Source organism: Schistocerca cancellata, chromosome 1, assembly GCF_023864275.1.
Source record: "Schistocerca cancellata isolate TAMUIC-IGC-003103 chromosome 1, iqSchCanc2.1, whole genome shotgun sequence".
Classification (NCBI taxonomy): domain Eukaryota; kingdom Metazoa; phylum Arthropoda; class Insecta; order Orthoptera; family Acrididae; genus Schistocerca; species Schistocerca cancellata.
Genome location: NC_064626.1, coordinates 1,028,536,229 through 1,028,557,409, shown reverse-complemented (window position 1 = coordinate 1,028,557,409; position 21,181 = coordinate 1,028,536,229). Strand labels below are relative to the sequence as shown.

At 44.6% G+C, this 21,181-nt stretch overlaps 1 protein-coding gene across 1 annotated transcript in view; it reads right to left on the bottom strand.

Moving 5' to 3' along the window:
• Positions 1-21,181, bottom strand: part of LOC126122489 (acid sphingomyelinase-like phosphodiesterase 3a) — a 538,383-nt gene that overhangs the window by 93,895 nt on the left and 423,307 nt on the right. Inside the window, exon 7 of the mRNA XM_049915090.1 lies at positions 4,641-4,839. Within this exon, the coding sequence (XP_049771047.1) occupies positions 4,641-4,839 (199 nt within the window). The remainder of the gene's footprint in view (positions 1-4,640; positions 4,840-21,181) is intronic.

Here is a 21,181-nt window from a genome sequence, read left to right as displayed (position 1 = left end):
ATTTATAACACATTTATCCGTATGGTCGATGGCATACGTGTTGTATACATTCTGCAGCATTTTCATAATGGTAAATAATTCAATTACAAAATTGTGTCCTTCCTGCCGTAATTACTCAAGTCAACATTTCGCTTGAAGGTTCTGCCACATTTTCTAGATGCACTGTCAGTTCTTTCCACATCTCGTCGTCAGTGAATTTATTGACAAAAATAATTTCAGGTGGTGGTGACGCCCATATCTTACATACAGGGGACAGGGAAAATAATGAGAACAGTGGTAGTAATGGGATGATTGTTGTTTGACGGTTCATCAACGCAGGTAACACACGTGTTGCGCTGAACTGTACCTGTTCAGTACGTACTGGGCATCAGTGTAGGTTATTTACGAGTACTACACACTTATTTTCTGCATTCAGAGTCCGAGGTCGATATGCAATGAAAGACGTAACAGAGTTTCAAAGAGGGCCCCGATTAGTTGGAGCATCAGTAATCAAGACAGCCAACTTATTGAATGTTTCAATAGCAACTGTCATGACAGCCTGCACAAAACATGGAAAGAGATAATCGTGTAAACGTATTAGTTGGGGCAAATTAAAACTAAATGACAAAGATCGTCGTACGTTAACACGAAATGAGTCAACACAGCACAAAACTACGGCGGCTAAAACGACTGCAGAACTCAATAGCCATCTTCGAGACCCCGTATCCATCGACACTGTCTGCGAGAACTCCATAAAGCGAATATTCAGGGTCGAGCTGCTAGACCGAAACCTTTAGTGACGACAACCAATGCAAAGAAGCGTAAAACTTGGCGACAGAACATAAATCCTGGACGGCTGATCAGGGAAAACACGTCACACGGTCCGACTAGTCAACGTTTTCGTTGTTTCCAACATCGGGCTGGGTTTACGTCTGCAGAACGTCAAAAGAAGTTTACAATCCTGACTGCTTGATTATAATGGTTAAGCAAGTAGATGGATGTGTAGTGGTGTGGGCGGCCACATCATGGTATTCTGCTGGTCCAATCAGTGCACCCCATGATTCAAATGTTGTTTCCCAAAAATGGTGCCATATTCCAGGACGATAATGCACCCATTCACACAGCCTGGACCGTGCAATCTTGGTATTAGGAGCATGCAACTGAATTGCAGCGTCTTCCCTAGTCAGCACCGTTCGTTCCCACACTTGAACATTATCGAACCCTTGGGGTCGGCATTAGAGCGCCCAACCCCTTAGTAATAAACCATTCCCAAGGTACAGATGTTCACATTATTTTGTCTATCCCCTGTATTTGGAAAATGTCATATTATCTCTTCTAGCTCCTGCAGTGACGAGTTAGGCGAAAATGTGCTCTCCTTTGCCGCCCACAAGGGTTCGATAATGTTGAAGTCCGGGGACAGTGCTGGCCATGGAAGACGCGACTGTTCAGTTGCATGCTCATAATGCAACGATTCTACTGTTATGCCTGTGTGAATGGGTGCCTTGACGTCCTGAAATATGGCATCATTGTTGGGGAACATTTGAATCATGGGGTAAAATTCTTTATTTACATAACGAGTTTCAGTCGTCAGACCATCACCAGGCTCATAAAAGTATTCACAGCATCATATTGAGCGTTATATAAGATCACTACCGTGAGGTGACGAAACCATTAATTATACATTGTTATATCGTAACATGAATTACATTCTAAATCTATAAAAGCTGTTCTGAGTAGGGTACTCAGTTATTTTATAACTGTAATCGACGTTAACGCTGTGAATAGATTCATGACCTTCCATACTTGCACTTTTAAGTTGGGTATACACGTGGGAGTTTTTCACTATCGGAGAGCTTTAGCGATTAACATGTCTCGTGTAAACAGCCCCAAGAGTCAGCTCGCTGGCAGCGTCCGAGAGTGCGGGTACTCTCAGGTAGCCCTCACAGAGTTGTTTACATTATGAACGAATTTTCGCTGATAGTTAGTATCGCTTGTCCTTCCTGTAAGTGTCCGAGAGTCTTCGAGAGCAGATGTCGGAAGCGTTTACACGCATTAAGATGAAAGCGTCTGGAAGAGCTGAGAGATCACTCTCCGCAAATATTTTCGTCTTAGTTCTGAATGAGAAGGAAGAGATTGCGATGGAAAAGCGCCGGCCTGAAGGCTGCACTTTTAGTACTTTAGTGGCAAATAAGAAACGTAAAGGACCGTATTCACATTGGGTAAGAGAGCGGATTGGGCGGTGAGATGAGTTTGGAGCATGCAAGACTGTTATTGTAGAGCTTGTAACGGAAAACGGAAAAACAGTATTGAAATTTTACGAGAATGACAGCTGTCGAAATGGAATAGTCGCTATAATTCGACCCAAAATTGCCAGTCTGGATACTATTATGGACAAGTTTGTTAATGTTAAACAGAGACTGTTTCTAACACAAATTTTTCTGCCATCATCTACGTTTATTCTGACATCTTGGGTTGTCGGGTATTCTGCCGGATATCAGCGTCGTACTTGCACGATATTTCGGTCACGTAGCTCGTGACCTTCATCAGGTGCGACCTGAGACTGCTCCTCGAGTGCCTGCTGCTCCTTTTGTGACTTCCTCACTGTGAGGAGGTTCGTGTGGAAGTTTGTGGCCTGTTGGCCTTTACTCCCCTGGGAATCTTGTAGAGTCTTCTGTCTGTACTGTTCGTTGGATCTATTCTGGCAAGGAGTGCCGATGTCCTATTTCTTGACTTTGTCGATATGACGATTTTTCTTCTTCTTCTTACTTGGTGCTGAGGGCTCTCCCTCGGTTGGGATAGTGGATATAGTGTATCCTGCTTTCTCATACTCTCCGTGGACCAGAGCGAAGATGACGTAGCGCATTTGCCACTCTGTGAAGATAGGGAAGGAATTGATCAGATCGTAATCCTCCCTAGAAAGACCAACAAGGCCTTCTGGATACTCAACTGGTTGGTGTGGGGATGAGGGTTTAGAAAGGTTAGGTGGAACGAAAGGATAAGGGTTGTCGTGGTGGGGGTATGTACCATCGCGAAGCGAGTCAGCGATCTTCTTCGTCACAGCGCTTGCGCTGTACATGTCTGGAAGCGGCAGGAATGGGACTTCTTCCCACTCCTCTTCTTGCGCTGCTGCTTCGGTGTCCTCCTTGTGCTGTGTCGCCTTCCCTTCGGCAGGCTCGTCTGTCTGCGTGGCCACCGTCGCGAACTCCTTCTCACGCGGAGGAGTCGTCTGGGTGGCGGTGTCCTCTGTTGTGGCGGAGACTTCTTTGACTGAGCGAAGCTCCTGCGTCAGCACAGCAATCTGACGCCGAGCCTCGCCCAGTTCCGCCAGCATGGCCGCCCTCTCTTCCGCCATGGCGGATTTGAAGGCGGACATGGCTTCTTGTACGGCGTCGTTAAGGCGCCTGGTGACGACGTCTTCTGTGCAAGTGACCACCTCTTCGTGTGTGGTGGTCACTTGCTTCTGCGTCTTCTTCTCCGGTCCGCGCCAATTTCTTCTGTAGGCGCAGGAACGGGCGTTGGCCGCGTGTGCGCCACCGCAGTTGGCGCAGGTGCAGGGGGCGTCCTTCTGCTTCTTGCAGTCACGTGTGTCGTGTGCTTGCGCACACTTCAGGCACGCAAGTGCTCCGCTGCAGTGCTTGGCGACGTGGCCAAGCTTTTGGCAGCGAAAGCACTGCGCTGCAGTCTTCCTCTTCTTCTTCCCGGACGTTCCTGCTAGCGTGAGCAGCAACTCCGCCAAGGCAGCAGCTTTGCGTCCCCTTCCGCGTCCCGACATCTCGAGTAGCAACAGCGACAATCAGCTATGCGTTACTCACCGCAGCGTGAGCGGGAATGAGCGCTCCTCGAGTGGACCTGGACCAGTATTTATGCCTATGGCCTTCCCCCTCCACCAACGCCTGCAGGCGCTTCCTCTGTGGTCCGCGCCCATTCCCTGCGACCTGCTGGAGCGTTGCTGCTCCGTTTTCCGTCCGCTGCGGTTCTAGGTGTTCCGTCTGCGGTCCGCGCCCACCAAACGCGCTCCTGGGGGTTTCATCTACGGTCTGGGGTACCAAGCGTTCCCCCGCTCACCACGACCTGTTGGAGCGTTGCCGCACCGTTGCCGGTGTGTATATATTTGTATATTGTAGATCTGAGAATGGTCATTACGGACTGAAAACGGTCATCGTCTATAGAATTGATATTGTGATCAAAGTCTGGAATAAAAAACATTTGACAGTATTGGATCACTGTTTGTATACGCGACTATGTCGCAGTTGTTGAAGATAGAGGTTACCGTCTATACGAGACGTCTAAACTCGCAGAGCGCCACTATCTCAAGCTAGGTATACACGTGAGAATTTTTCAGTCTCAGAGAACTTTTGCGAGTAATTCCTCTTTGTGTGTACTGCGGGAACAGAGTCAGCTCTCTGGCAGTATCCGAAAGTGGAACAAGAATTCGTTCTACACTAAACTGTAATGTGACTGCTGCTAATCACATCAACAGGCCTACAGTTCGCTTCTTCGAGGGATAGCTAATATCTTCCACCTTTTTGTAGTTTTTCTTATTCTTGGATTGTGTTACGTCTGACAGTCACTTGTTCCGCAGTTTACGCATAAAGGTTGAGGTGGCGAAGACCTGTCAGTGCAGCGGCAACTGGTGAAGCGGCAGCGCGCGCTCTACGTACCACTCGTGTCGTAGACGACGCGGAAGCAGTCCGCATGCAGGTGTCCGAAGAACTGGCCCACGATGATGGAGCTGTAGCGGCGCACCAGCTCCAGGTAGCGAGCGTTGAAGCGCTCGCGGAAGACGGCGCGGGCCGGCGGGGTCACCAGGCCGCTCGTCCGCTCGTCGCCGCCGGGAGGCACGTGGCCCACGATGTACACCTGCGAGAAGCGCTGCTCTCACAAACGCTGCACAGCACGGCGTAATACTCACTCTGGCATAGACTGTGGTGGCAAAGACATGGGGATAACATCTGCGCATGTACAGATTGCGGTAATATCGCATACAAGAAGTACAAAAGCGAAGTGCACCGGCTTAGCCGCCATTTGTACTCAGGTAATTCGTGTGAAATGGTTTTCGACGTGATTATGGCCGCACGACGGGCTTTTGCAGACTTTGAAAGAGGAATCTCCGTTAAAGATAGATGCATGGATCATTCCATTTTGGAAATGTTAGGGGATTCAATATTTCGAGATCCACAGTGTCAAGAGAGTGTCGAGATTATCAAACTACCTCTCATCACGAACAACACAGCAGCCGTCGGCCTTCATTTAACTACCGAGCGCAGCGGTGTTTGTGTAGAGGGACAAGCAAGACAGTGTGAAATAACCGCAGAAATCAATGTGGGACGTACGACGATCGTAGAGGAATGCGGCGAAATTAGGCGTTAATAGGATATGGCAGCAAACGAACACACGAGTGCCTTTGCTAACAGCGCGAAATGGCCTTCAGCGCTTCTCAATGGCTCGTCAACATATCGGTTTGATTCTAGACAACCGGAAAACCGTGGCCTGATCGGATGAGTCCCGACTGCAGTTGGTAAGAGCTGATGGTTGGGCTCGAGTGTGACGCAGACCTCATGAAGCCATGGCCCCAGGTTGTCAACAACGCACTGCGTAAGCTGTTGGTGGCTCCGTAATGGTGTGGGCTGTGTTTACATGGAATGGACTGGGCCCTTTGATCCAACTGAACCGATCATTGACTGGAAATGATTAAGTTCGGCTACTTGGAACCATTAATGGACTTCATAAACCCAAACAGCGATGGAACACTTATTGGTGTCAACGTCTCATTCAACAGTTTTAAGAACATTCTGGACTATTACAGATAATGATTTGACCACACAGATTCCCCAACAACCATCGCAACGAACATTTATGTGATATAATCAAGGGATTAGATTGTGCACAACACCCTGCACCAGTGACAAATATACGTATCTATGGTTGGCAATAGAAGCAGGAGGCTCAGAATTTCTGCAGAGGACCTCTGAGTATTGCCACGTCAAGGTTTTGCACTACGCTGGTCAAGAGCAGGTCCAACATGATATTAGGAGGTACCCCATGACAGTAGTGGGACAAGGCCAGCATCGCCCCACTCTCCATTGTTGCCAAATTTATTCAAGATGGCTACAATGATGTCATCCAAGATGGCGGCATATAGACTTGGCAACAGCACATGACATCATCCAAGATGGCGGATTTTGGTGGGAAAATAGGGCAATTGGGCTATGTCCACTAACCTAACCCTCCAGAAAAACGGCGCGAAATTTGAATTTTCGCAGGAAAATAGGCCAATTGGGCTATGTCCACTAACCTAACCCTCCAGAAGATATTGGCGCAAAATTCAAATTTCAACAGGATAATGCCTACAAAACAATACCTGTCTTTACTATTATTCATTATCATTTATTACTATTTATTATTATACATTATCATTTAAAATCATTCATTATTATTTATTATTATTATTTATACAATGCACTTGTATTTGCTACGAGGTCCAGTTACCAATTGTGTTAGTTCATACGCCTGCCACCAGAGAGTGCCAATGTGACATCATTCAAGATGGCGGATTTTGGTGGGGAAAAAGCCAATTGGGCTACCCCCACTAACCTAACCGCCAGACGATTGGCACAAAATTTGAATTTTGGCGGAAAGATATGTCAATTGTGCTATATTCACTAACCTAACCCTCCAGAAAAAATTTGCGCCAAATTCAAATTCCAACACGATAATGGCTGCAAAAACCATACTTGTCTTTATTATTATTCATTTTTATTCATTATCATTTATTATAATTCATTATCTTTTATTATTATTTATTATTATTGGCCTACCACCACTAGAAAATTGCGCCAAATTGAAATTCCAACAGGATAATGGCTGCAAAAACTGTGCTTGTCATTATTATTATTGATTATTATTGGCCTACCTCCACTAGAAAATTGCGCCACATTCAAATTCCAACATGATAATGTCTCGAAAACTGTACTTATTATTATTATTATTATTATTATTATTATCATTTATTATTTATTCAAGATGTTCGATTCATCCATAACAAAAAATTTGTCACAAGTTCAAATTCCAATACCATAATCGGTCACATGTATGAAATAGTCCACATCCTACGAACATATGCAAATGTTCTCAACCCTCCTATATCCCAGCACAGCTGATTAATCATTCTTATTCCTTCTTATCGAATTTACCAGCCTAATTTCCTAAGGCTCCATTAAGGAAGTACGATCCTGCTTTTCTTTCTGAGTCTTTCTGTGCTTACTTTTACAGAGATTGCTAAATTACTTCCACAGCCCCCTCAAGCTATACACGCACACACGCACACACACACACACACACACACACACACACACACATGGTCATAGCAATAGTAACTTCACAATCCAATATATACAAAGCCTACACAATGTAAGCCACAGTAATTTTAGAATACGGACTATATGCCCCAATGCTCTCCATTCCTAAGGCAGCACTGTGAACCTGCTTTTTCCTTCTACACATGCGACACTCAGTGGTAATCAGCGCTCCTACATCAACGGACTGAAGTACCTCTCAGAACTGTTCCACAAATTCGGCGATCGCCTCCTTTCAACACAAATGTGTTAATGTCTCTTCTTCCTTGCCTGCTTGCGTTTTCTACAAACATCTCCAGACTCATAGACTACAAAAACACACAAAAACTTTTCGAATTACAGCATTCTGTAAACCACTGAGTAACTAGTAACAAGCAGACCAAAAAATGATATTCCCACTCTCGAATACCGAAGCTGTTGACGTCATCCTTAGACTCATAGACTGCCAGAACACATGTACTTTCTCCATAATATTACACCATATTAGCTGTACTTCTCAATATCATCCACTCTCGAATACCATTCTCAGTCATGTAACATACACTCCTGGAAATGGAAAAAAGAACACATTGACACCGGTGTGTCAGACCCACCATACTTGCTCCGGACACTGCGAGAGAGCTGCACAAGCAATGATCACACGCACGGCACAGCGGACACACCAGGAACCGCGGTGTTGGCCGTCGAATAGCGCTAGCTGCGCAGCATTTGTGCACCGCCGCCGTCAGTGTCAGCCAGTTTGCCGTGGCATACGGAGCTCCATCGCAGTCTTTAACACTGGTAGCATGCCGCGACAGCGTGGACGTGAACTGTATGTGCAGTTGACGGACTTTGAGCGAGGGCGTATAGTGGGCATGCGGGAGGCCGGGTGGACGTACCGCCGAATTGCTCAACACGTGGGGCGTGAGGTCTCCACAGTACATCGATGTTGTCGCCAGTGGTCGGCGGAAGGTGCACGTGCCCGTCGACCTGGGACCGGACAGCTGCGACGCACGGATGCACGCCAAGACCGTAGGATCCTACGCAGTGCCGTAGGGGACCGCACCGCCACTTCCCAGCAAATTAGGGACACTGTTGCTCCTGGGGTATCGGCGAGGACCATTCGCAACCGTCTCCATGAATCTGGGCTACGGTCCCGCACACCATTAGGCCGTCTTCCGCTCACGCCCCAACATCGTACAGCCCGCCTCCAGTGGTGTCGCGACAGGCGTGAATGGATGGACGAATGGAGACGTGTCGTCTTCAGCGATGAGAGTTGCTTCTGCCTTGGTGCCAATGATGCACGTCCGCATGTATCCCGTGCCACCCAACGTGCTCTAGAAGGTGTAAGTCAACTACCCTGGCCAGCAAGATCTCCGGATCTGTCCCCCATTGAGCATGTTTGGGACTGGATGAAGCGTCGTCTCACGCGGTCTACACGTCCAGCACGAACGCTGGTCCAACTGAGGCGCCAGGTGGAAATGGCATGGCAAGCCGTTCCACAGAACTACGTCCAGCATCTCTACGATCGTCTCCATGGGAGAATAGCAGCCTGCATTGCTGCGAAAGGTGGATATACACTGTACTAGTGCCGACATTGTGCATGCTCTGTTGCCTGTGTCTATGTGCCTGTGGTTCTGTCAGTGTGATCATGTGATGTATCTGACCCCAGGAATGTGTCAATAAAGTTCCCCTTCCTGGGACAATGAATTCACGGTGTTCTTATTTCAATTTCCAGGAGTGTATTTGAGATCTTCGCTATAATTTACACGTCAACTAAGGTCTGCCCCAGGTCAAGAGAACAGACAAGTGTGTATCCAACTCACCCAAACGATCTTCACTCAACTAAATAAAGGCAGCAAATAACCAAAAGTAGTCAACCAAACAAACAACATCCCATCAAATAACACTCCAACCCAAATCGATCATGTTCTCAAATTCTGACATGATCACTAAAGCCACCCAAGACATACTACTACTTTGCTATTCGGTAAGTTAACCCTTACAGATCGTTACACTGCAACAGGTCTCTGCATTCGGACAGCTGCTCCCGTTATTTACTATCATTTATTAACATGATAATTTATTATTATTTATTATCATTTATTATTATTTATATCATGTGCGGTATTCGCCACGAGGCCCGGAGTCCAACTGGGTTAGTACACATCACCACCAGCAGAGGGCTTCATTCAAGATGTCCGATTTTGGTGGAGGGTTTGAATATTGGTGGAAGATCATAAAATTCGTTTACCTAACAAAAATTGATCCAAGTTCAACTCTGTTTAGCTCCTATCACAACCACCAGAGTGCTCTGTCATCACGTCAGTTGATTATGCAATTACCGTTATTCAAGGTGGTGGCACCCAGTGCAAAATATGTCACCTTTCCCGAACCTGCATGCTACAGTAAAATTCCAACTTGGCTTTAGTCACACCCTGCACATCGTTCAGCTGATCCCATTTCCACATCTTTGCGTATCTGATGTCTGCAATTTAATTCAGAGAAAGGCATATCCATACCTTCTGCAACCTGTCTAGAAACAGAACGACCTCAGTTACTGCAACAGGACCTTGTTTTGACCATTCGCCGGAAATGCGCTCAATGTTGTACGTCCCAAACTAGATACAACAGATCCTCAACATCCTATCATCTTTATTCTCTACCTTCAAACAGTGAAAAAAAAATTACCAACTATAAAAGCTCATCATATTTACAAGTCACGAAGGCACCAATGCGATCCACCTCCAGTGTGGACAAATGGAATTCACATTACTGTCGCCGAATAACTCAGAGTGCGGCCATCCAAGAATTTCTAACAGGTCAACAACTCCAACAACTCAAACTACTGCTGTCTATGTGGACAAGATCATATTAAATATACAGACGCTGCAGGGAAACACTTTAAAGTTTTATCACCCATACTCTAAGCGAATGAGAAGCTACCTCTGACCCTTGTACAAACACTGTTTTCTATCACACTTTTGCACACTGCTGAACATTTCATCTTTCTGCTGCGACTTCGAAGTCCGTGTCTCATTCTAAATAGACATTAACACGGACTGATGCATGGCCTCGCCCAGGAAACTATACGTTGCACCTTTCAAATCATATTCTTACGGTCAATAGCGTAACACAGAATGATTTTAAATAAAGGACAACTAATATACAAGGAAACTAGAAGAGCTTGGTGGCGTTGTGGCGACTTTCCAAACTACCCCCCCCCCCCTCCCCAAAAGTGATTGACGGCCTCTACATTTAAACCCATATGTCACAGTGACCAAATAGTTGATAACTCTGCGTTCCATTTCTAGTGATTGCTCATTTTGCACACAAGTACCGGATCACAGTTTTCGGTGCTAGCAACCCCAGAAGTTGCGGTCCATCAACCAAAATTTGTTCCCCAATGCAAACAAGCATTGTCACTCAATCATTATGTGGTACCCAATGCATGGTTGGGATAGAGAAGACACCACCGATCTACTGTAACATCATCCATCACAGCTGATATCGCGAAAAATTTTACAGCAAGTCCAACACTGGCCAATCATGTGACAGCATGTTGTCCTAATTTCAGTAACATAGCTAAGCCATACCTCCTCTACTTTCAAGTATCATTTTCGAGTATTGATAGATGACTGCTCAGTATGTACATTCACACTTAATTCTCTAACTCATAAAAACAATCAAAGTATACAAGGCAACGCTATACATATTTCTAACACCTCAAACATAGTACTCGCTCAATCTCTCTGCGTATGGCGGTCACAGAACAATCTCACCATCTTATGTTAAAAGACAATCCTCACCTGGGTATTGACCAACCAACCCTGCAACATTGCTACCCAATTAATCCTTAACTGATCAGACGAATACAGCTACACTCCATCTCCCTTGACTGAACAGAGCTGTCCTAGTCCTAACCCCTCCAAGTGCACCACATTTCTCTTGGACAAGTCTTGGAGCTTATCACACCATATTGATATATACTAACAGATTTCAAAGTACCTTAATGTAATAGCATACAGTTAAGTAGAACAAGAACCGAGTGATATTTACACTCCTGGAAATTGAATTAAGAACACCGTGAATTCATTGTCCCAGGAAGGGGAAACTTTATTGACACATTCCTGGGGTCAGATACATCACATGATCACACTGACAGAACCACAGGCACATAGACACAGGCAACAGAGCATGCACAATGTCGGCACTAGTACAGTGTATATCCAACTTTCGCAGCAATGCAGGCTGCTATTCTCCCATGGAGACGATCGTAGAGATGCTGGATGTAGTCCTGTGGAACGGCTTGCCATGCCATTTCCACCTGGCGCCTCAGTTGGACCAGCGTTCGTGCTGGACGTGCAGACCGCGTGAGACGACGCTTCATCCAGTCCCAAACATGCTCAATGAGGGACAGATCCGGAGATCTTGCTGGCCAGGGTAGTTGACTTACACCTTCTAGAGCACGTTGGGTGGCACGGGATACATGCGGACGTGCATTGTCCTGTTGGAACAGCAAGTTCCCTTGCCGGTCTAGGAATGGTAGAACGATGGGTTCGATGACGGTTTGGATGTACCGTGCACTATTCAGTTTCCCCTCGACGATCACCAGTGGTGTACGGCCAGTGTAGGAGATCGCTCCCCACACCATGATGCCGGGTGTTGGCCCTGTGTGCCTCGGTCGTATGCAGTCCTGATTGTGGCGCTCACCTGCACGGTGCCAAACACGCATACGACCATCATTGGCACCAAGGCAGAAGCGACTCTCATCGCTGAAGACGACACGTCTCCATTCGTCCCTCCATTCACGCCTGTCGCGACACCACTGGAGGCGGGCTGCACGATGTTGGGGCGTGAGCGGAAGACGGCCTAACGGTGTGCGGGACCGTAGCCCAGCTTCATGGAGACGGTTGCGAATGGTCCTCGCCGATACCCCAGGAGCAACAGTGTCCCTAATTTGCTGGGAAGTGGCGGTGCGGTCCCCTACGGCACTGCGTAGGATCCTACGGTCTTGGCGTGCATCCGTGCGTCGCTGCGGTCCGGTCGCAGGTCGACGGGCACGTGCACCTTCCGCCGACCACTGGCGACAACATCGATGTACTGTGGAGACCTCACGCCCCACGTGTTGAGCAATTTGGCGGTACGTCCACCCGGCCTCCCGCATGCCCACTATACGCCCTCGCTCGAAGTCCGTCAACTGCACATACGGTTCACGTCCACGCTGTCGCGGCATGCTACCAGTGTTAAAGACTGTGATGGAGCTCAGTATGCCACGGCAAACTGGCTGACACTGACGGCGGCGGTGCACAAATGCTGCGCAGCTAGCGCCATTCGACGGCCAACACCGTGGGTCCTGGTGTGTCCGCTGTGCCGTGCGTGTGATCATTGCTTGTACAGCCCTCTCGCAGTGTCCGGAGCAAGTATGGTGGGTCTGACACACCGGTGTCAATGTGCTCTTTTTTCCATTTCCAGGAGTGTATATTCAACGTAGCTCGACACAGTTTTACGTAAATCATCCAATCTATCATGTGTAAAGTATCGTTCTAGAGTTTAGGATCGATGTCTTGAAGGTTCTGGTAAGAGATAGAGAGAGAGAGAGAGAGAGAGAGAGAGGGGAGAGAGAGAGAGAGAGAACATAAAAACGTGCACTCCTAAGACTAGAAAACTTAGCCGGCCGGAGTGGCCGTGCGGTTCTACGCGCTACAGTCTGGAATGCCTCGGGCATGGATGTGTGTGATGTCCTTAGGTTAGTTAGGTTTAATTAGTTCTAAGTTCTCGGGTACTGATGACCTAAGAAGTTGAGTCCCATAGTGCTGAGAGCCACTTGAACCATTTTTGAACTAGAAAACTTAAAAACGGGCGACAATCTTAGATCGCCTACTTTTCCGTCCTGTCAGACATACATCATTCTTCCCGGTTCCCCTACGCTGAGCTATCTTTCCCCAATCGTAAAACATTTGCCTTGTACGATACGAGCACAATATAGCCCTGCAGACACATGTAGTGCCCACCGATCACATCCGATTCCGAATCAGATATTATACTATTACTCCATCAGATCTATATAAAAATGATAGTAGCGGGCCGTACATCCTACAAGTAAACAGATGCGTGTGCAAATTACAAGTAATTCCGGCACCAACTCTGTTAAGAGCCCATCTGTCTGGTATATGTGTACACAAGGATTGCAGCGCCCTTCAAGCACCCACAGCTAACTTGGTTAAGACCCTGAAGTCTCGATTCTACACCAAGGATGCGACAGGGTGGGGATCGCGTAAATCAAAGTGCGTTTAGAGGAATGGGTCAAGTTTTATCACACATGAGATGGAAGTCCTCTGATGACCAATGGGTTCACAGTTAACGATTCCAATGTAGACATTGCTTCAAACCACATATGGAACACATAGTTGTATACAAATAGAACACAGGCTATATCACGTAACTAATGCATCCAGATAGAACACTGGAAAAAAATTGACCTTCAGCAACTTGTCCTTCTCTAGAATAAATCAGTCATCGTTTAAATCGTACCTAGTTACAGCTCTATCTCAATCGATCATCCCGTACACTCTCTGTTATCCTTTAATGCAGATGCAAGTACGTTTAGACGTGAATGTTTCTGTGTCCTCCCGAAAAGCATCAAATACAGTGGTCAGCTCGTGTGTATCACTGCTACCTCAATAGACATACACTATAATACGAACTCAAAGGGAAAAAATTGACTACCTTCCTGATACCGCTCGCTTCAATTTCATCATTTTCCCACGTTCCTCTTATTGCCGTATACTTGACTCCATGTACAAGTTGCTCTGTGCATAGCAGAAGATAAGCAAGTACTCCCTCATTTTCACCGCATTTCGGTGTACATTAGGTTAGTTTATACCTATGCCCTAATTTGTTTTCGCATTTGTTTCGATTTTATGTCAAAAACATCCACGCCACGCCGGATTAACCGAGCGGTCTTAGGCGCTGCAGTCATGGACTGTGCGGCTGGTCCCAGGGGAGGTTCGAGTCCTGGGTGTGTGTGTTTGTCCTTAGAATAATTTAGGTTAAGTAGTGTGTAAGCTTAGGGACTGATGACCTTAGCAGTTAAGTCCCATAAGATTTCACAGCCATTTGAACATTTGAACAAGATCCATCCATGCGACCACAACATAACCTACCGTTCTGTGTTCTAAAATTGCCTGTAAATGTAACACAGGCATATCCAGTCACCTCCACATTTGGAGAGCGGTTGCTCTGTTTTCTGTATGTGTGATCGATTATGTTGTTGGAATTTGAACTAGTGACAGGTTTTTTGTTATGGATGTAACGCAAATGGCTTTCTTCCCACCGAAATCTGACATCTTGAATAAATAATAAATGATAATAATAATAAACAGAAATACAGTTCTCGAGACATTATCGTGTTGGAATTTGAATATGGCGCAATTTACTAGCGGAGGTTGGCGAATAATAACAATAAATAATAATAATAATAAATGATAATAAATTGTAATAAATGATAATCGATAATAACGAATAATAATAAAGACAAGCACGGTTTTTGCAGCCATTATCCTGTTAGCATTTGAATTTGGTGCAATTTTCTAGTGATGGTAGGCCAATAATAATAATGGTTCAAATGGCTTTGAGCACTATGGGACTTAACTTCTGAGGTCATCAGTCCCTTAGAACTTAGAACTACGTAAACCTAACTAACCTAACGACATCACATACATCAATGCCCAAGGCAGGATTCGAACCTGCGACCATAGCGTTAGCGCGGTTCCAGACTGTAGCGCCTAGAACCGCTCGGCAACCCTGGCCGGTCATAATAATAAATAATAATGATTGATAACAAATGATAATGAATAATAGCTAATAATAATAAAGAATATTACAGTTTTGGCAGCCATTATCATGTAGGAATTTGATTTTAGCGCAGATTTTTTCTGGAGGGTTAGGTTAGTGGATGTAGCACAATTGACCTATTTTCCCGCCAAAATTCAAATTTCGCGCCAATTGTCTGGGGATTAGGTTAGTGGAGGTAGCCCAACTGGCTTTCTTCCCGCCAAAATCCGCCATCTTGAATAACGTCACGATGGTATTCTCTGGTGGCAGGGGTATGAACTAACACAGTTGGACTCTGGACCTCGCAGTGAGCATAAGTGCATTGTATAAATAATAATAATAAATGACAATGAATGATAATAAATGGTAATGAAAAATAATGAATACAAGTACAGTTTAGCAGGCATTATCCTGTTGGAATTTGAATTTCGCACCAATTCTTTCTAGAGGGTTGGGTTAGTGGACATAGCCGAATTGGCCTATTTTCCCGTGAAAATTCAAATTTCCCGCCATTTTCAGGAGGGTTAGGTTTGTGGACATAGCCCAGTTGCCCTATTTCCCCATCAAAATCCGCCATCTTGGATGACTTCATGCACTTCATGCACTTCATGCACTGTTGCGTTCGATACAGTTCCGCACTGTCGCCTGATAAACAAAGTAAGAGCCTACGGAATATCAGACCAGCTGTGTGGCTGGATTGAAGAGTTTTTAGCAAACAGAACACAGCATGTTGTTCTCAATGGAGAGACATCTACAGACGTTAAAGTAACCTCTGGCGTGCCACAGGGGAGTGTTATGGGACCATTGCTTTTCACAATATATATAAATGACCTAGTAGATAGAGTCGGAAGTTCCATGCGGCTTTTTGCGGATGATGCTGTAGTATACAGAGAAGTTGCAGCATTAGAAAATTGTAGCGAAATGCAGGAAGATCTGCAGCGGATAGGCACTTGGTGCAGGGAGTGGCAACTGACCCTTAACATAGACAAATGTTATGTATTGCGAATACATAGAAAGAAGGATCCTTTATTGTATGATTATATGATAGCGGAACAAACACTGGTAGCAGTTACTTCTGTAAAATATCTGGGAGTATGCGTGCGGAACGATTTGAAGTGGAATGATCATATAAAATTAATTGTTGGTAAGGTGGGTACCAGGTTGAGATTCAATTACGGAGATGTTTAACAAACTCAAGTGGCAGACCCTGCAAGAGAGGCGCTCTGCATCGCGGTGTAGCTTGCTCGCCAGGTTTCGAGAGGGTGCGTTTCTGGATGAGGTATCGAATATATTGCTTCCCCCTACTTATACCTCCCGAGGAGATCACGAATGTAAAATTAGAGAGATTAGAGCGCGCACAGAGGCTTTCAGACAGTCGTTCTTCCCGCGAACCATACGCGACTGGAACAGGAAAGGGAGATAATGACAGTGGCACGTAAAGTGCCCTCCGCCACACACCGTTGGGTGGCTTGCGGAGTATAAATGTAGATGTAGATGTAGAAAGTCTACATGCCACCATCTTTGGCTATGTCATCACTGCCATCTTGAGTACATTTGGCAACAATGGAGAGTGGGGCGACACTGGCCTTGTCCCACTACGCATGACTTTTGTCACTTAAGCGTAAACAGGTGTAATTTGAATTTATTAATTAACCTGTATCGCATTGTTGTCGATTTTCGTTATATTTTTACATTCCACTACATTACAAATTTTAACTTTTGTTGGTCCTTGTGTTGAGAAGAAACATCGGGATTCTGATTCAGAAGAGAATAGACAGTCAGATCATGTGAACATTGCAGATCCCGACTTCGTAGTGGAGGGGAATCAGTACTTTTACATCTAAAACGATATAAATGATTTGGTCAGAGTCCTAGGTCTGACCTAGTCAACTGCCGAGCTTTTGATATGAAGATTGAACCAACGAAGCGATGGGAACTGTTAGATACAAGTGCAAAATCGCAGCTAAGAGAAAGCGTTAGGAAATTTTCTCCACTTTTTTTCCTTCTAACAAAATGGTCTCTGAATTTATCATGAAATTCATCTACATCTGCATGAGTTCTCTAAAAATCACAGTTAAGTGCCTGGTAGGGGATTCATCGAACCACATTCAAAATAATTCTCTAATAATCCACTCTAGAACAGCGCGAAGAAGAAACAAACACCTATATCTTTCCGTACGACCTCTGATTCCCTAATTTTATTATAATGATCGTTTCTGTCTATGTAATTTGGCGTCCACAAAATATTCTCCCACTCGTAGGAGAAATTGAAATTTCATCAGAAGATTCCGCAACCCTTTGTCATGTTCTTGACATTTTCTCCCCTATTTCTCGATAATACAATGCGTGATGTCTTTCTCTGAACTTTCGAGATGGATTCCATTAGTCCTATCTGGCAAGGATCCCACATCGAGCAGAAGTACTCCAAAAGAGAATGGACAATAGTAGTGTAGGCAGCGTTTCTAGTAGAACTGTTGCGCTTCTAATTGTTCTGCCAATAAAACTCTGTCTTTGGTTCGCCTTCCCTACAACATTTTATGTATGTTCTTTTCAATTTAAGTAGCTCGTAATTGTTGTTCCTATGTATTTACTTAATTTTTCAGCCTTTAGATTAGACTGATTTATCGTGTAACCAGAGTCTGAGGAATTCATTTTAGGGCTCATGTGGATGAACCCACACTTCCCATTATTTTGGGTCAACTGCCAACTTTCGCACCAAACAAATATCTTTTCTAATTAGTTTTGCCATTTGTTTTGATCGTCTAGTGACTTTACTAGACGATAAACGACGTCATCAGCAAACAACCCGAGACGGCTGCTCAGATTGTCTGCTACATCGTTTCTTTAGACAAGGAACAGATAGATAAGGAACACCACCTTGGGAAACGGCAGTTTTCACTTCTGTGTTACTCGATTACTTTCCGGCCGTTACTGCGAACTGTGACCTCTCTGACCGGAATTCACCGATACAGTCACATAACTGAGATGACATTCCATAGGCAAACAACTAGATTACAAGCTGTTCGTGAGGTTCGGTGTCAAAAGCCATCTGGAAATTTAGAAATATGGAATAAAGATAAGCAGTCTATTTGACGTAACTGGAATCATATTGAATCCAAATGAGTAGTGCTCCTCATGGACAACTCATCATAGAGCCTCAAATCTGTAAAAGTACAAAATGAGAACAACTATCCATCTCTTCCTATGCCTCACTCAGTGCATCTCAAAGAGAAGTATGGAGATATTAAGATCTAGAACTACGACTGATGTACGTGGGCCATTTGGAAAGTAAGGTCCGGTCGGTCGTGTAATGGAAACCACTGTGAATATCAATAATGTTGTACTTGCAACAGTTACCTACACCTTCCAGCTACTTCTCTAAATTCTTCCCTTCGACTTAAAATTTGGTCGTAGCGTTGAACCAACTTTCCAATATCCTCGTCATAGAAGGCAGCCGCCTGTCTTTTCCGCTAGATCTCTACGCTGGTCTGCAGCTAAGTGCCTGCCAAAACGTTGTCTTCGTAGTCAGCGATTAGTGTGAGCAGACAGACAATCACAGGTAGCCACGTCTGTGCTATATGGTGGACGATGAACGACTTCTCATCAAAAACAATGCAGCAGCGGTCACATTGCCCTTGCAGCATGCTGAAGAAAATTGTCATGAAGAAGGAAATGCATGACAGTTACGTTATGTGGGCTGCATGAAATCATGGCTAACCCTCCCATATTTGGCGGGAGACACTATTTTCTTGGCTTGTTTACCTGTGCACCGTGCATGCAGAAGTGGAAAGAGCGATGTAACTCGGTCGATAAACATGCCAGAGACACTTACCAATACATCTGTGCAAAGCCTCTTAGGATTTTCCCTGTGGTTTCCATTTCGTGTCCGATTGGACCTTAATTTCCCAATAGCCCTCTACTGAAGAGTATGGGTTTGCAGTCATGGGGGGCCTAACGAGTTTCCTAGGTGCTTTTACCAAGTGTAATATGTCAAAAATATTAATTCATCACAGTTTCTAACAGGGCTGCCACATGTTAAAATTCTTTCCCAAGTCCCCCTGCACTGCAACAAGCTAATTTGGCCTCATAGGACTGATTTTTCCGAGGGGACATGTAATCTTAATTCGGAACCACTTCACGTAAATCTGGCGCTTTTGAAGCAGTTTGTACGAGCTCTACATAAAAATTTTGCAGGATTCAAATGCTTTGAAATCTTCTTTAAAAAGTTCTACGAGGCATCCGAGGCAAAGGTTAAAGAATTACAATGCAACAAAATTCCACAGTTGCTTGATAAGAAGAGGAAAGCTGCTTGGACCAGCTTTGTTGCAGTGGTTCAGGGCTTTCTGAGCAATAAAAATACCTAGACCTGTGAGCAACTGATCCAGAACTTTGTGTGAACTACATTACTGTGGGTTATAGAATGTTCCTGAAGGTCCGTGTGCTTGATGCTCATCTTCATACCTCTGAGGACACTATGGGTCCTTAACTTGGAGGAATAAGAGGTGCGCTTCCATCAGGACATGCTGCAATTTTAACACCGCTACCAGGGACAGTATAACGAATGTATGATGGGAGCCTATATTTTGGGGCTAATTCGCGACAGTGAGTTCGATAAAACAGGTGAATCTCACAGTTTTAACACGGATGCCTCTCAGCAACCGTGTAAAAGTTTCTGTAGAGGAATCACACAGCCGACCGATTGGAAATAACTGTTTGGTACACTGACCTAGGTTTCGATACCTCTAAGGATGTGTTTATCAGAATGAAGTCTTAAAAAAAGAATTCATAGAAAATTAAGTTTGACAAAATTAGTAACCAAGATGATAACTATCGTGGCATAGAGAGGTTACGTACTTAAAATTACTTTACGAGAACTAGATAGTGTTGTAAATAAAAATAAATTAATTTCAGAAGTAACAAATTCCTGCTAACAAAAACAAAGGTTGACATAAATGATTGAAATTTTACTAACTTTTCAGATATAATCAATCTGAAAATAGCATTTAATTCCCAAAGATAAAAATTGTGTGACGTAGTGTTAGTAGATCTCTGGAGGCGTGAAGACTTGAATAAACTCTCTGTCACGTAATGGGGCCGTTAGTAAGCCAGTGGTCTGATCTACCTTCGTATAGAAGATCATCGATTTTCACCGATGCCACTATGTAATTGCCATCTCTGCTGATGCACGCGTGAGTTTATTTTCAAACCGACTCTGCTCTCTACAATTACTACATCCAGTCTCACTAAACAGAGATGTTGCACCACAAATATGGAAGAAAATAAAGCCAACTGTTAAGGGAAAAGAGCCTATCGCAGAAGACTGTATCTTTTAATGAAGAAAAACCCTGCCACGAAAGTGACTAATGAGCTTAATATGAGTCCAGAGAATGAAGGACAACAAGAAAAAGAAAACATTAAAGATACAGTTGTTATTGTAAAATCGTTATAGAATATGCGCTAAGCTTGCCTGTTTTTTCAGGTCTGAGATTTACGTTTTCTAAAATTAGTCGTCAATCTATACCTCCTAATATTTGCATCTGCTTATCTGCAATCGATTGTAGTCCTGGTTTTGTATCAGCTTCTTCCATGCGTTTACCTAGATGACGAGAGTTTTAAACCGGCCACTTGATCACACTAAAATGAAAGCTAATTTTGAATGAAAATGAACCTGTTTTACTCGTAGATAACCTTATCTCTGCAACATGCCTGCCTTTACAGCTGTTTCAAGCAACGATGGAAATGATTTATACGATGTGAACGAGAGTGAAATAGCAAATTCACCATGCAATGACAATTCCCAGAATTGGTACAAAATCTTTATGGTTTGTACCGGAGTAGAATTGAAGATTTGTTTAGCTTCCAGCAGCTTATGTTCAAACATTAAGAATGACTTTCTTTGCGAGTAAAGGTATAAAATCACAGTGATTATCATGTAGGTACTGCATGCTTCTGTTCTGTATGCCTGAGAGCGTTCGATACTGTATTTGGTTGGTGTATAAGATCTTTAGCCCAAAAATTTTTCTAATGATAGG